The following is a 15,167-nucleotide window of genomic DNA, read 5'->3' as shown; positions in this document are numbered from 1 at the left end:
TTTCACAATGTTGGAGGTATTGATGTAACCATCATGTTTTCTCCTTAGGTGTCATACCTAACTCTGACTTCCTGAAGGAAAGCCAGGTGGAGGTGGATTCTAGAAAGGCTGTCATCATTGATAAGGTAACCATGATGATGGTTATCATTAACAAGCTATAGTTATGTTGAGGTAATAACTATGGTACTAATGGTTTACACTCCCCAACACATTGCTGCTTCCCTACAGTTCATGAGGACCAACATTCCAAATGTTTTTGGAGCAGGAGACGTGACGTCCTTCCCTCTCACCATACGGAAAGACCAGAGGGTCAACATTGGACATTGGCAGTTGGCATCAGCTCACGGTAAAATCACATTTTATTTGTCACATGTTTCGTAGAAAAAGGTGTAGACTAACAGTGAAATTCTTACTTACGGATCCTTTTCCAACAATGCAGAGTTAAAATTATATATGGCTATATATAGGGAGTAGAAAATAACACGGCTATATATAGGGAGTAGAAAGTATCATGGCTATATAAAGGGAGAAGAATATAATATGTGTTTGGACCATAGTAGATCCTTAGTGATGTGGACACCGAGGAACTTGAAGCTCTCGACCCACTCCACTACAGCCCCGTCAATGTGAATGGGAGCGTGGTCAGCCCTCCATTTCCTGTAGTCCACAATCAGCTCCTTTGTCTTACTGACATTGAGGGAGAGGTTGTCCTGGCACCACACTGCTAGGTCTGACCTCCTCCCTATAGGTTGTCTCATCGTCAACGGTGATCAGGCCTACCACTGTCGTGTCGTCAGCAAACTTAATATGGTGTACAGGAGGGGACTAAGCACGCAGGAGAGGACTAAGCACGCACCCATGAGGGGCACCCGTATTGAGGGTTAGCATGGCAGAAGTGTTGTTGCCTACCCTCACCACCAGGATCCAGTTGCAGAGGGAGATGTTCAGTTCCAGGGACCTTAGCTTAGTGATGAGCTTTGAGGCCACTATGGTGCTGAACTCTGAGCTGTAGTCAATGAACAGCATTCTCATGTAGGTGTTCTTTTTGTCAAGTGTGGAGTGCAATAGAGATTGCGTCATCTGTGGATCTGGGGAGGTATGCGAATTGCAGTGGGTCCAGGGTGTCTGGGATGATGGTGATGATGTGAGCCATGACCAGCCTTTCAAAGCATTTCATGGCTACAAATGTGAATGTTATGGGGCTATAGTCATTTAGACAGGTTACCTTCGTGTTCTTGGGCACAGGAACTACGGTGGTCTGCTTGAAACATGTAGGTATTACAGACAGGGTCAGGGAGAGGTTGTGGCCTTGTGAATGTTAACCTGTTTAAAGGACTTCCTCACATCAGCTACGGAGAGCATGATCACACAGTCATCCGGAACAGAAGGTGCTCTCACGCATGATTCAGTGTTGCTTGTCTCGAAGCGAGCAAACAAGGCATTTATCTCGTCTGGTAGGCTCGTGTCACTGGGCAGCTTGTGGCTGGGTTTCCCTTTGTAATCCATGACAGTTTACAAGCCCTGCTACATCCAATGAGCGTCAGAGCCGGTGTAGTAGGATTCGGTAGCAGGATTTCTTATATGCATCAGGGTTAATGTTCGGCACCTTGAAAGAGGCAGCTCTAGCCATTTAGCTCAGGGCAGATGTTGCCTGTAATCCATGGCTTCTGGTTAGGATATATATGTACGTACGGTCACTGTGGGGACAATGTCATTGATGCACTTATTTATGAAGCCGGTGAGAAAAAAAGACTGCTATGCCTGTATTCTTCATTCATGATCCTGAAGCTTTTGTCCCTGCCTATCACTAACACACCTGATTCAGCACTAAAAAACAGAAGTCAACCACTATGGATATGGCAATGAGAGAATGTCAATTGGTTGGATGTTAGAAATATAATTAACATTTTTAATGTGTTTGCTTTTTCCTCAGGAAGGGTTGCAGCACTGAATATGTTACAGAAGCAGATTAAGATCGATTCTGTTCCTTTCTTCTGGACAGTGCTGCTAGGGAAGAGTGTCCGCTACACAGGTGATAATCCGAGATGAGATAGTGATGCCTCTAAACTCTTAGAAAAAGGGTACCAAACGAGTTCCATGTAAAAACCCTCTGGAAAATGTTCCACATGGAACCCAAAAGGATTCTACCTGGAACCAAAAATGGTCCTTCAAAGGCTTCTCCAATGGGGACAGCCGAAGAACCCTTTCAGGTTGTAGATAGCACCTTTGTTTCTGTTTCATTCTACACTCTTAGAAACAGTCACTGTTCAATTAACTTATAGTGCATTCGGAAAGTTTTCAGACCACTTGACTTTTTCCACATTTTGTTACGTTACAGCCTTATTCTAAAATGGATTACATACTTTTTCCCTCATCAATCTACACACAATACCTCATAATGATGAAGCAAAAACAGGTTTTTATAAATGTTTGCACATTTATAAAAAATATAAAATATATAATATTTGCACAATTATTCAGACCCTTTACTCAATAATTTGTTGAAGCATCTTTGGCAGCGATTACAGCCTAGAGTCTGTTTCGATATGACACTACAAGCTTGGCACAACTGTATTTGGAGAGTTTCTCCCATTCTTCTCTGCAGATCCTCTCAAGCTCTGTCAGGTTGGATGGGGAGCGTCGCTACATGGCTATTTTCAGGTCTCTCCAGAGATGGTCGATCGGGTTCATGTCTGGGCTCTTGCTGGGCCACTCAAGGACAGTCAGAGACTTGTCCACTCCTGCATTGTTTTGGCTGTGTTCTTAGAGTCGTTGTCCTGTTGGAAGGTGAACCTTTGCCCCATTCTGAGGTCCTGGAATAGGTTTTCATCAAGGATCTCTCTGTGCTGTGCTCTGTTCATCTGAACCTGACATGTCTCCCAATCTCTGCCGCTGAAAAACATCCCCACAGTATAATGCTCCTACCATGCATCACCATAGGGATGGTGTCAGGTTTCCTCCAGACGTGACACTTGTTATACAGGCCAACGAGTTCAATCTTGGTTTCATTAGACCAGAGAATCTTGTTCTCATGGTCTGAGAGACCTTATGCCTTTTGGTAAACTCCAAGCGTGCTGCCATGTGCCTTTTACTGAGGAGTGGCTTCTGTCCGGCCACTCTACCATAAAGGCCTGATTGGTGGAGTGCTGCAGAGATGGTTGTACATCTGGAAGGTTCTCCCGTTTCCATAGAGGAACTCTGGAGCTCTGTCAGAGTGACCATTGGGCTCTTGGGCTCTTGGTCACCTCCCAAACTTCTTAAACCCTTTCCCAGATCTGTGCCTTGACACAATCCTGTCTCGCAGCTCTACGGACAATTTCTTCGACCTCATGGCTTGGTTTTAGCTCTGACATGCACTGTCAACTGTGGGACCTTGTATTGACAAGTGTGTGCCTTTCCAAATAATTTCCAATCAATTGATTTTACTACAGGTGGACTCCAATCAAGTTGTAGAAACATCTAAAGGAAGAGCAATGGAAACAGGATGACCCTGAGCTTAATTTCGAGTCTCATACCAAAGAGTCTGAATACTTATGTAAATAAGGTATCTGTTTTTTATTTTTAAGAAATTTGCAAAAAATGTATGACAATTTTCACATTGTCATTATGGGGTATTGTTTGTAGATTGATGATGATTTTTTTATATAATACATTTTAGAATAAGGCTGTATCTTAACAAAATGTGGAAGAAGTCAAGGGGTCTGAATACTTTCCGAATGCACTGTATGTTGTCTTATTTGTCTCTCATACCTATCGTTTCCAAGGCTACGGTGAAGGATACACAGAGATCATATTCAAGGGCAAAGTTGAGGAGAGGAAGTTCCTAGCTTTCTATATCAAGTAAGTGACAATGCATTGCTTTACCTTCCCTTTCTGTTTTGGTTGGTAGTTTTGTAAATGTCATATCTATGCCTAAGATGCATCGTGTGTAGTTGGGCACAACGTAGGAAAATGTTTTGCAGCGGAAATGAAAATGAACGTTCTTATTGGACAGGACAAGTTCTGTTTTAATATGTTTCCTGGGGGCCTTCCTAGTGGCACAGCAATCTAAGGCATTGCATTGCAGTGCAAGAGGCGTTACTACAGACCCTGGTTCATTCCCAGGCTATGCCACGTGGCCGGGAGTCCCATAGTATGGCGCACAATTGGCCCAGCGTCGTCCGGGTTAGGGGAGGGTTTGGCCGGGGGGCTTTATTTGGCTCATCGCGCCCTAGTGACTCCTTGTGGCGGGTCGGGTGCCTGCAGGCTGACCCTGGTCGCCAGTTGAAAGGTGCTTCCTCCGACACATTGTTGCGGCTGGCTTCTGGGTTAAGCTGATGGGTGTTAAGGAACGCGGTTAGTCGGGTCCCGAGCCCGTTGGGGAGTTGCAGCGATGAGACAAGATTGAAAAAGACCATTTAAATAAATATAATTTTCCTTGAACACAACTCTGAAAGCATACATATGTGATAACCAGGGATGATCAGGTGGTGGCAGCAGCCAGTCTGATGTTTGACCCTGCTGTCGCTCGACTGGCAGAGATGATGTCAAACGGATTAGTCATAACCAAGGCACAGGCACAGTGAGTTACCATTTTCTATGTACACAAGTAAGAGAAATATATGAGAGAAAGAGGCAGTGTGTTCATGCCTTAGAATGGTGGTTAATCAAAATGTTGTATTTCCCACATAATCTTAGTTTAGTCTCTTTTGTAGATCTGATGACCTCAGTTGGTTGCAAATGTAAACCTCCTCTTCCTGCAACACTCCATGGTCAACGCCCGGTCCGACGGTACCTCCTTTAACCCTTTAAATCAATGGATATAAAAAAAACGAACATTTTCTTACTCTTCTCTCTAATAAAAAGCCAAATGGTCTCAGGATTATGTTTGCTGATCGAAAACTACTGGGTGTTCTGTGTGATCTGTAGTTTTTAAAATCTTTTTAGGAATAAAAGGACTATTCTATGACATGTCTTCATTGCCTTTGAATGTCTTTACAGTTACAGTATTTGGAATAATGGTAGTCTATCACACCTTTTCTCAATACACCATATGCTGTGGTTCAGGTGGTGAGAAATAAGAGTAGTGGCCTCGGGATATCACGGTCCTCCAGTATCCCAGAAGCCCCGGCCCGCCCTAATATTGAATGTGATGCGTTGCCTGTCAGGAATGGAGTGGGGGGAAGATAGAAAGGTGTTGAAAAAGCACTGGATTATGGAAGTGTAACAGCATATGAAACAGCAGCTCAGACATCTTTTAAAAAGATAGATGTAATCCAGGCCCAGTTGTAAGTGAACATTTAAGAACACAATACTATGCCTTCTTGAATATATTCACAGATGGATCTAAGGACCCTAAAACAAGGACAAGTGCAGCTTTTAGTGTTCCTGAGTTGGCAGTGACAAAAGAGCAACAAATAATTTATCTGTTTACACAATGGAGTTGATGGCCATACTCTTGGCTGCAGAGTGGCTGGAGGAGACAGTGTAGTCATCTGCTCTGACTCTGGTGTAGCACGGATTACCTTAAATTAATTTGTGTCTCAGAGCAGACAGGATGTATTATATGAGATTTTGTAAAGGGTGGCTAAAAACAGTGGTTAGAAGCAAAGGGGGGTCCTCAGGCCGAGAGAGAAGGGAGGAAAATTTTATCGCAAGGCTGAGACTGGTGGCGAAACATCCAACTGGGAGGTGTGATCATTGTCAGGGGGAGATGGAGACAGTGGAACACATTCTATTTCAGTGCCAGAAATATTGGAGGGAAAGGGAGCGATTGTTATTAGGTTTGAGGAGTAATGAGGTTGAAGACAAGATTAAGTGCACTGCTGGGGAAATCTTCAGGGGGATGTAGTATTTAATTATGTATTTCGTTTCCTTAAGGAGATGAAAATATTGGGCAGGATTTAGGCCTTCTCTGTCTCTGGTTCACACTCCAGTCCAGTTGGTGGCGGTAATCCACCTTAAAGTTGGTTGCCAACCGCCATCTAAAATCCCCAGAAGAAGGAGGCGAAGGCTCTGCTTTCTGCGGTAGCTACCTAGTTGTTCATGATGATGGAGGAGGAAGAATTGGAATTTGCGGAGGATTTGGAGGCGATTTTGCACCTTACTCCTGAGGTGCAGTTGGCCATCGAGCAGGTAATCGTGTGCTAAGTGGGATAGTTTATTTTCTGCAATGAAAATAGTAATTTGTTTACAGGCATGAGCTAGATAGCTAGCTTACCTAATGTTAGCTGTGTTGTTATCCTAGTTAGCCTGCTAGCTACATTAGGCTTGTTAGCTGTTTTAGGGACCTTTGCGTACAGCTAGATAAGTTATTTTCAATACATGTAAACAGTCATATTGTCTCTGAAGTTTTGTATTTCTAGCTAGGTAACGTTAACTGACTAGCTAGCTTTGTCTAACAGCACCCTCCCCTACTGGGTAAAAACCAGACAGGTTGCCACCCCGGCCTTACTGGTGGTACCTGTCATTGAAACTGACACTAAAACTGAAACAACCCAAACCGGGTGCGCCATCGTACATAAATATATTTTGTCCCCCCTACACCACGATACGCAGGTTAAAATATCAAAACAAACTCTGAACCAATTACATTTATTTGAGGACATTTCGAAAGCATTAAACATGTATGGAAATTTAGCTAGTTAGCTTGCACTTGCTAGCTAATTTGTCCTATTTAGCTAGCTTGCTGTTGCTAGCTAATTTGTCCTGGGATATAAACATTGAGTTGTTATTTTACCTGATATGCACAAGGTCCTCTTAATCAACACAAAACAGTCAACCGAATCGTTTCTAGTCATCTCTCCTCCTAGGCTTTTTCTTTGCTTGACTTTATATTGCCCTGAGGCACTGTGCGGTCACCCATAAGTGATGGTTGCGCTTTGGGTGCAGGTGGTGGGACTTCAACCACCGTTGAAGAGGCCGGATATGGGGCAGGCCCAGGGGAATCAACAAGGCAGCTTAGGGCAGATACCACCCACCCCAGCCGAAAGTGGTCGAGGCAAGATAAGATTGCCTGAATGCTGCTGGTGGGCAGGCGGGCTCTCATGAGAACTGAGTCCAGTTCCATGCCAATGAAGGCGATCCTCTGGGTGGTTGTCAGATGACTACTTGTTGTTTACAATAATGCCCAGGTCTGACAGGACCTGGGTCCTGGTCTGGGCACAAATCAGCCAATCATCCAGGTAATTGAGGATCAACAATCTACGGGATGTGAGAGGTGCCAGGTCAGCGTTCATGAACTTTGTGAAAGTGTGGGATGCCAAGGAGAGGCCGAAGGGAAGAACCATGAATTTGTAAGCCCTCCCTTCGATAGTGGATTGGAGGTACTGCCAATGAACTGGGTGAACAGGAACATTGACGTACGCATCCATCAGGTCAAGCGTCACAAGCCACTGGTCCCTGGACACGGCCTGCAACACGCGGCTGGGGACGGCATGTGGAACCTTAATACTTTCAAGTACCCATTGAGGTTGCGGAGGTCCAGAATCTGTTGAAACCCTCTGTCTCTTTTTGGGACCACAAAACAAGTGGAGTAGAACCCACCTAGCTGTTCTGATGTCTCAATCATGCGGATGACACCCTTGTCCAGGAGTGAGGAAATCTCCAGCCGTGTGGTTTATTTCAGGGGGTCGGCCACTGTGATGACACGAAGGCCCCACACTCAGCCAAGCCAATAAGGAAGCTTGGAGGAATAGGAACCTGGTGAGGGATAAATGATCCAGTACCTCTGCAAAAACCAGGAAAGACCCATGTGGGAAAAACAGGCTGTCGCTTCACCTCACGCTGTGCCCCTCCCCGCTGTCGTCCCTTAACACGAGGTGATGGGCACTGCCTTGGAACCGGGGCCTGAGGAAGAGGCATGAACTGTCTCAGGGTCTCCCGGTCCCCACGAACCTTATCGGTCTGCTCTATCAGGCATCAAAGACTCTGCGGGGGTCCTGCCTTCAGTCGCGGGTTCCGCTCTGGCAGAGGCCCAGCCCTCCTGCAAGGTCTCGCGGAACTCAGCAGAGATTGGGACAGATGGCGAGTCATCACTCTCCACCAGTTGATGTCCAGTGCAATGGCTACCTGAGTGAGTAGGCTCCTCAGTGCCAGCATTGTCCCCCAGGAACAGCCTATCACTGGCCAACAGGGAACAGCTGTTGTTGTCATCTAAGCTATCAACCTCCTGACGCAGGGCATGCGCCCTCCTTTCAAGGTGGTCCCAGCGGTCTGACTCTAGGCCCAGTAGAGGAACTAACAGCTCGTTGCCGCACCACTCCTGAGGGAGGGAGCTCATCCAGAGCCCCAGCCTGGCCGACCCATTTGCGCATGGCCTCCAATTGTGCCAGGTCCAGGTGTTCTAAGAACACCACACAAAACAGGCATCCAGTATAGCTCAAACCCAGGCAGTGCATACACAAGGTATGTGGATGCCTGCATCACACCTGTCACAACGGGAAGCCATAAGCTCAGCCAAGCCAACAAGGCCACGGAGCAGAGGTCCGACGCCCTGTGAAAGATATGTCGTGACCCGGATGGAGGTATAGGAACCCAAAGAGGGATAAATTACCCGGTACCTCTGTAAACACGGGAAGACCCCTTTAGGAAAAACAGGCAGACAACAAAAAAAACAGCAACCAAGTAATGGATTTGATTTATGTGTTTTACACCAACTGCAATATTACCTAGCCGGTTTAATATCCAAGCAGTAAACAAAAACCAGCACCATATGATGGAGTAACTCCACCAAGGAACTCCAAAGTAAATGTCTCAACGTAGTGGCAGCCCACCATCATACCCTTGCAGTCTGCAGGCGAAAGAACAAGAAAACGCTGTAGGGGAATTAGCAGAGAACCGGACAGCATGTTAAAGCAATTCACAACACACACAAAACAAGCCAGTCTGCAAGTTGTGTAAGGTTAATACAGTTTGTGGCAGCAAGAGCCACCAATATATTATTGGATGCACACAGAGTCGTAGTGTAATGCTAAAGGAACACAAGCACGACAAACCACAGGCAGAAGATGCAGATCAACCGCGTGCAGCGAGTGGAGCACTCAAGAGGGGCTGGCCATGTGGCCAGCTGCTCCAGGCTGCAAACTGCCAGTGAGTATATTTCCACGCAAGATATTACACTTACCAGTGATTTACCAAGCGAATTTCAAAAAGTTTGTACCTCAAACCATACGGATGTCCACCGAGAAAATGAAAGAACGTGTCGCGGCAGTGGGGTCTATATACAGGGGCGGACCCCAGCCGTGACACAGGTGGTACACGTGAGTTAATCTGTAAATCCTCACCTCGGATGTATCCCTCCACCATGGAGTGATCCAATATAGTGAAACATAAGCAACAACATGTATTTAATGAGCCATATTTATATGCCTTAGGTTTTCCCCAGTCAAGACCCATTGGACAGAGCAGATTTTAATGCTGTGGAATACATCAATACATTGTTTCCTACTGAGCAGGTAAGACTGGAGTCCTTCACAGAAACTAAAGTCCCTTTATATTACACCAAGGCTCTAGTCTTGGATACTACTTTTTTATTTATTTTTAATTTTTATTTCACCTTTATTTAACCAGGTAGGCTAGTTGAGAACAAGTTCTCATTTGCAAATGCGACCTGGCCAAGATAAAGCAAAGCGGTTCAACACATACAACAACAAAGAGTTACATATGGAATAAACAAACATACAATCAATAATACAGTAGAACAATATATATACAGCATGTGCAAATGAGGTAGGATAAGAGAGGTAAGGCAGTAAATAGGCCATGGTGGCAAAGTAATTACAATATGGCAATTAAACCCTGGAATGGTAGGATGTGCAGAAGATGAATGTGCAAGTTGAGATACTGGGGTGCAAAGGAGCAAGATAAATTAATACAGTAAACTATATCATTTCATACATATGTTCTTGTTACATGATGATACAAAGTTATAGTCTAGCAGCTGGCTGACACCAAACTCAAATTCTTCCTGACTTCAGTCTGGAAAGGGACTCTGACACAGCTACGACCGAAAGTTACTTTTTGTAGCAGGTTAGGGGAGCATTTTCACTAACCCTAAACTTTTTCCTAACATGAACCTAATTCTCCTAATCTGCTGTGTTCATTCTGCTAACCTGCTGCCTAAGTTTTCATAACCTGGTGCGTAAGTTATCCTAACCTGCTGCCTAAGTTCTCATAACCTGGTGTGTAAGTTATCCTAACCTGCTGCCTAAGTTCTCATAACCTGGTGCCTAAGTTCTCATAACCTGGTGCCTAAGTTCTCATAACCTGGTGCGTAAGTTATCCTAACCTGCTGCCTAAGTTCTCATAACCTGGTGCGTAAGTTATCCTAACCTGGTGCGTAAGTTATCCTAACCTGCTGCCTAAGTTCTCATAACCTGCTGCCTAAGTTCTCATAACCTGCTGCCTAAGTTCTCATAACCTGCTGCCTAAGTTCTCATAACCTGGTGCGTAAGTTATCCTAACCTGCTGCCTAAGTTCTCATAACCTGGTGTGTAAGTTATCCTAACCTGCTGCCTAAGTTCTCATAACCTGGTGCGTAAGTTATCCTAACCTGCTGCCTAAGTTCTCATAACCTGGTGCGTAAGTTATCCTAACCTGCTGCCTAAGTTCTCATAACCTGGTGCGTAAGTTATCCTAACCTGCTGCCTAAGTTCTCATAACCTGGTGCGTAAGTTATCCTAACCTGCTGCCTAAGTTCTCATAACCTGGTGCGTAAGTTATCCTAACCTGCTGCCTAAGTTCTCATAACCTGGTGCGTAAGTTATCCTAACCTGCTGCCTAAGTTCTCATAACCTGCAATAAAAAAGTCACTTACGGTCATAGTTGTATTGAAGTGGCGTGTTTACAGGGAATCTCGTCTGGAAAAGCTCCGTGATGTTGTAGGCATGATGCGTCGAATTACCGATTTGAGGGGATTCATTTAACCTGCCCTCTGTTGAACCGGTCTATGGCACCCGACCCCTTCCAATACAACTGTTGAATTTTCAAATCCAAACGACTCTTTTTTTTATTGTCACATACACGGGACAGGTGCAGTTAAATGTGTTTTCAACCCCCCCAGGAGAAATCGTTTTTGAGAACAAATCAAAGCTCAAATCAATTTTTGTGTGAATATGGAACTGGCAAACTGACTCCTGTGAAGAGACAAGTGTCAGAGCTCTCCCTCGCTGTTTTCCACGTGAGTCTCGTCAGCCAGGCTAACAAAGGCCATACAAATGTAAAAATCTGAACGATCATAGTAAAAATGATGTCCTCAAGCTTCCAGTAAAGCGAGACACAACTTCCTCTTAAATTATGGTTGAACAATCTCTTTTAGCCTCCGGAAGATGCTAAAATCTCTTGAGTAGGTTGCTAGGTGTTGAAATAAAGATGCTTTAGTATTTTTAAGTGTATACTTTTATTTTTTTTGCTTGCTCTCCTCACTTTTCAAAAAATTAATTTAAACATAAAAGAAATGTGTATGGCCTAGCAAAACAAAGGTCTTATTGACCTAGTAGAAGGTAATAGTCATGATGAAATGCCCACTAGATGGTGCTGCCTGTGTACCTTTGTAACATTAGAAAAGGATCCATCATCCAAATCAGTCCATACAACTTGGTTTTGTGTGAAGAATGGATTTTAGTTCATACATAATCATGATACTCCTGTGTTTCCTCAGTCACTGGCTAATATAGATGATGTGGTCAACAAGATCCGTCTGAAGATTCGGTGAGTGACCTCACTTTATTATTATTATTATTATATTTTTCATGAGTTTAACAGAATGTTATTTATTTTGTGTGTTCAGGTGTCTGGATGACAACATCAGGACGGTGGTGAGAGGCCAGACCAATGTGGGCCAGGATGGCAGACAGGTGAGTGAGGGGACCGTCTGGGATTACTCTTCAGTGTGTCCTCTACCTGTTCTTCTTGGATCATTTTCCTGCAAAATACCCCTGACTCTGTGTAAATACTTAGGTTGTTGGTTGTTATTTATCAGCTAATTTAAGGATTACGGTGTGTGCATGTGTCAGCACGTGTGCATGTTTGGAAGGGTGCTTATATATATATATATGTATGTATGTGTGTATATATGTATGTATGTATGTATGTGTGTATGTATGTATGTATGTATGTATGTATGTATGTGTATATATATATATGTATGTATATATATATATATGTATGTATATATGTGTATATATATGTATATGTGTATATGTATATGTATGTGTATATATGTATGTATGTATGTATGTGTATATGTGTATATGTGTATATATGTGTATATATATGTGTATATATATGTGTATATGTATGTATGTATGTATGTATGTATGTATGTATATATATATGTGTATGTGTATATGTATATGTATGTATATGTATGTATATATATGTATGTATATATGTGTATGTATGTATGTATGTATGTATGTGTGTGTGTGTGTGTGTGTGTGTGTGTGTGTTTTGGTATGCTTGGTATGTAGCACTGGGCACAGCGACAGAGTGCTTTGATAGATGAACAGCAGTAGCAGCTTACTGTGAGACCCAGTAGGGCCTTTTTCTGTACACACCTGCTGTGTCTCACACACACACACACTTCATCCATCCAACAGACTGGTGAACTGAGATGTTTTGCAACCTTTTCCCCAGTGTTATTACTCTTAACCCAGACAAATGTGTTGGTGCTCCTCTTTCTGTTTCTCTGTCCTCACTAATGCCATGGAGAAGGACAGGAGTCAGAACCATCCCGTTCCCTACTGCTGTCCTACAGGGAATGATTCCCCTCCTTTATTCAGGGGTTAAATTTGGACCTGTGATTTGGTGTCTCGCCGTTTCTCATCTGAGAACGTCAGAAAAAACATTGATGTACTGTAATGCAGATCCTCGCTCTGTCAGGGAACTGTGATTTTGAGGGGAAAGTGACACCTGATGGGGGAGCTGTTTCAGTGTGTGTTGCGTGTTTCTGTGATGGTGGTCCGGTCCTGCTCTGTTAACGCTGGATTATCGGAAATGTTCTGGACAGAATCCACTAACCCATGGGGTTGGTAAGCGCGAAAGCATGGCACTGTACCGTTGGGTTTCTGGTCTGGTGGTCTCGTAGCCGAGGGCCTCTGAACCATCCGCATCTCCCACAGAGCTGAGGGAAGATCCTTTCTGCAGATGGAAAGATGGAGAGGTGTTCATTGCAGCCAGAGATGGAGAGAGCGAGAACAGGAGAGGAGAAAATGACATAAAGTTGTTGGATTGGGTGCACACTTGCCTGGCACGCTAGTTTGGCAGTGTGTGTCCCAAGGTGCCAAATCCACCTACTTAATTGAGCGCTCCTAATGACAAAGGGCAAGACAGTGAACAGAAAGTTGACAAAAGATGGATGTAAGAACAGAGTTGGAGAAGGGCTGGAAAGATTCCCCTTATATTTAGTCTGTAGCGGCGGCAGACTGGCAGTGATCATCAGAGCAGGGTGCGGATGGAGATTTAGATCTCCAGGGGAGGGGTAGATGAAATCAGAATGCCAGGGATATGCCAGGGATTTTTGGAGCAGATGGGGGAATTTGGGTGTATGTATGTTGGTGCATATGAGAGTCCTAGGACAATGAGGGGGCTCTTTGATGTTGTTGATTATGATGGAATGAATTACACACACACTGGAAAATCATTTCATTCAGTCTTCTCGAAGCAGTTCGGACTAGTTTGTTGTCATTTGCCTGCTCTTTTACTAAGCAGCTGTCAAAAGCAGCTACAAGTGGTCTGGCCAGCCCATCGTCATGGTAACATGGACCAGAAGGCCAAACATGTCTCACTGGTTCACTGCAGTTTAAACTGCCTGAATCCCATTTAAGTCAACTCTAGTTGCTTCCATTACACCCCATTCTTTTTAGTCTTTACAATCGCACAGTAAACAATTTATAAGTGATGAATAAGTCGCTCTCAGACATACTATTGTTCTCCTGATTATGAAACTTTGCACACAAAATAAAAAAGGAAACTGTTTCTTCCCTGAGGAAATGGATTCATTGTTCTCAACAAGCTTGTGGCTGCATTGAGTATGGAACAGTGAGTGGCGGAGGCTCGGTGTTGGAGGGAGGGTGGGCGTTATAGGAGTGGGAGAGAGGCTCATTAACAAACCAAACATTTGTTATCAATGACATGTAGCCCAGCCATCATGCCAGAAAATGTTAACTGCATTGAGCTTGTATAGCTCAGTCACCATAACCATTATCCAGCTATCCAGTACATTTCCCATGTGCAGCTAGATGTCCCCACATGGTCAGGTCAGCTGTGGGGCTTTATGTCATGCCGGCGGGCATGTGGATGGGTTATGGTTATTGTGTGTGCATGCGGATGTCTTACGTGTGTTTGTGTGTGTTGCAGATGTCTTACTGTAGCTCCTGGCATCTGGGATGTACTTATTAGGAACACTGAGACGGAACCTCCTTGAGAAGCAAACATAACATAAATATTTAATCTAAGGGAAGTTTACTGCTTCAAGTTGGGTTCTCTGCTCTTTCATCTGCTTTGTCTCTCAGTTTTTCATACCATGTACTTTATTGTCCATTTACATGGAATTTTATTTTGTGACCTCAGCATCCAAATACACAACACACATCAACAATATATTACATGGAGTAAGGAAAACTCTCGGTCACTCTCTTCCTCTGTCATTCATCTCTCTCTCTCTTTCTTTCCGTCTCTCATTCTCTGATGTCTCTGTTGATGTGTTTCTGTTTCGTTTCCCCCAAAACAATATGAACGTATCCTTTAACACTGGGTTAATGTGAAGGTTACCATGTACTTTGGACACGCTAGTAGTGACCCACCCAACCACAGATATAGAATGACTAGAGTGGACATGCCCATTCAAATCTATGCTCATTCTATGGAGCAAGCATCCAGCTCTTTATACTGGATTCTCAATGCCTTTGCCCTCTCCTGTAATATACCAGAACATATTTCTGTCCCTGTTATTATGGAGTAATTTGTGCAGAGAATAAGCTACTTATTGTGGCCTCGCCTGTTTGCTTTATGAACAAATGTGTATGTTCAGTATGATAAGAGCTTGGTACATATGAAGAATGCCTTGTATACTGTTTATTGAATGTTGAATAAGGTCTTAATTTACTGTGCACGACCTAGGCCTACCCAATAAACTACAGGGTCTATGGATAGGAGGAATGCGTGACTTGTCATTGTGGGGGACATCC

The 15,167-nt window shown here is 44.0% G+C and overlaps 2 protein-coding genes across 4 annotated transcripts in view; both read left to right on the top strand.

The window, feature by feature from the left end:
* aifm4 (apoptosis inducing factor mitochondria associated 4) overlaps positions 1 to 4,953 on the top strand; it is a 62,973-nt gene extending 58,020 nt beyond the window's left edge. For 2 of the 3 annotated variants that reach the window (XM_036964758.1, XM_036964757.1), the window contains exons 14-19: positions 49 to 125; positions 229 to 346; positions 1,934 to 2,032; positions 3,765 to 3,840; positions 4,457 to 4,561; positions 4,683 to 4,953. In XM_036964758.1, the coding sequence (XP_036820653.1) occupies positions 49 to 125; positions 229 to 346; positions 1,934 to 2,032; positions 3,765 to 3,840; positions 4,457 to 4,561; positions 4,683 to 4,725 (518 nt within the window). In that variant the 3' untranslated portion in view covers positions 4,726 to 4,953. The remainder of the gene's footprint in view (positions 1 to 48; positions 126 to 228; positions 347 to 1,933; positions 2,033 to 3,764; positions 3,841 to 4,456; positions 4,562 to 4,682) is intronic. The other variant, XM_021587851.2, reaches the window with a different exon arrangement.
* A 1,012-nt stretch (positions 4,954 to 5,965) lies between these two features.
* LOC110507696 (vacuolar protein sorting-associated protein 53 homolog) overlaps positions 5,966 to 15,167 on the top strand; it is a 31,286-nt gene continuing 22,084 nt past the window's right edge. The window contains exons 1-4 of the mRNA XM_021587847.2: positions 5,966 to 6,114; positions 9,354 to 9,434; positions 11,639 to 11,688; positions 11,768 to 11,834. Of these exons, the coding sequence (XP_021443522.1) occupies positions 6,025 to 6,114; positions 9,354 to 9,434; positions 11,639 to 11,688; positions 11,768 to 11,834 (288 nt within the window). The 5' untranslated portion in view covers positions 5,966 to 6,024. The remainder of the gene's footprint in view (positions 6,115 to 9,353; positions 9,435 to 11,638; positions 11,689 to 11,767; positions 11,835 to 15,167) is intronic.

Source organism: Oncorhynchus mykiss, chromosome 27, assembly GCF_013265735.2.
Source record: "Oncorhynchus mykiss isolate Arlee chromosome 27, USDA_OmykA_1.1, whole genome shotgun sequence".
Taxonomy (NCBI): Eukaryota; Metazoa; Chordata; class Actinopteri; order Salmoniformes; family Salmonidae; genus Oncorhynchus; species Oncorhynchus mykiss.
This window is presented reverse-complemented; position numbering and strand designations above follow the sequence as displayed.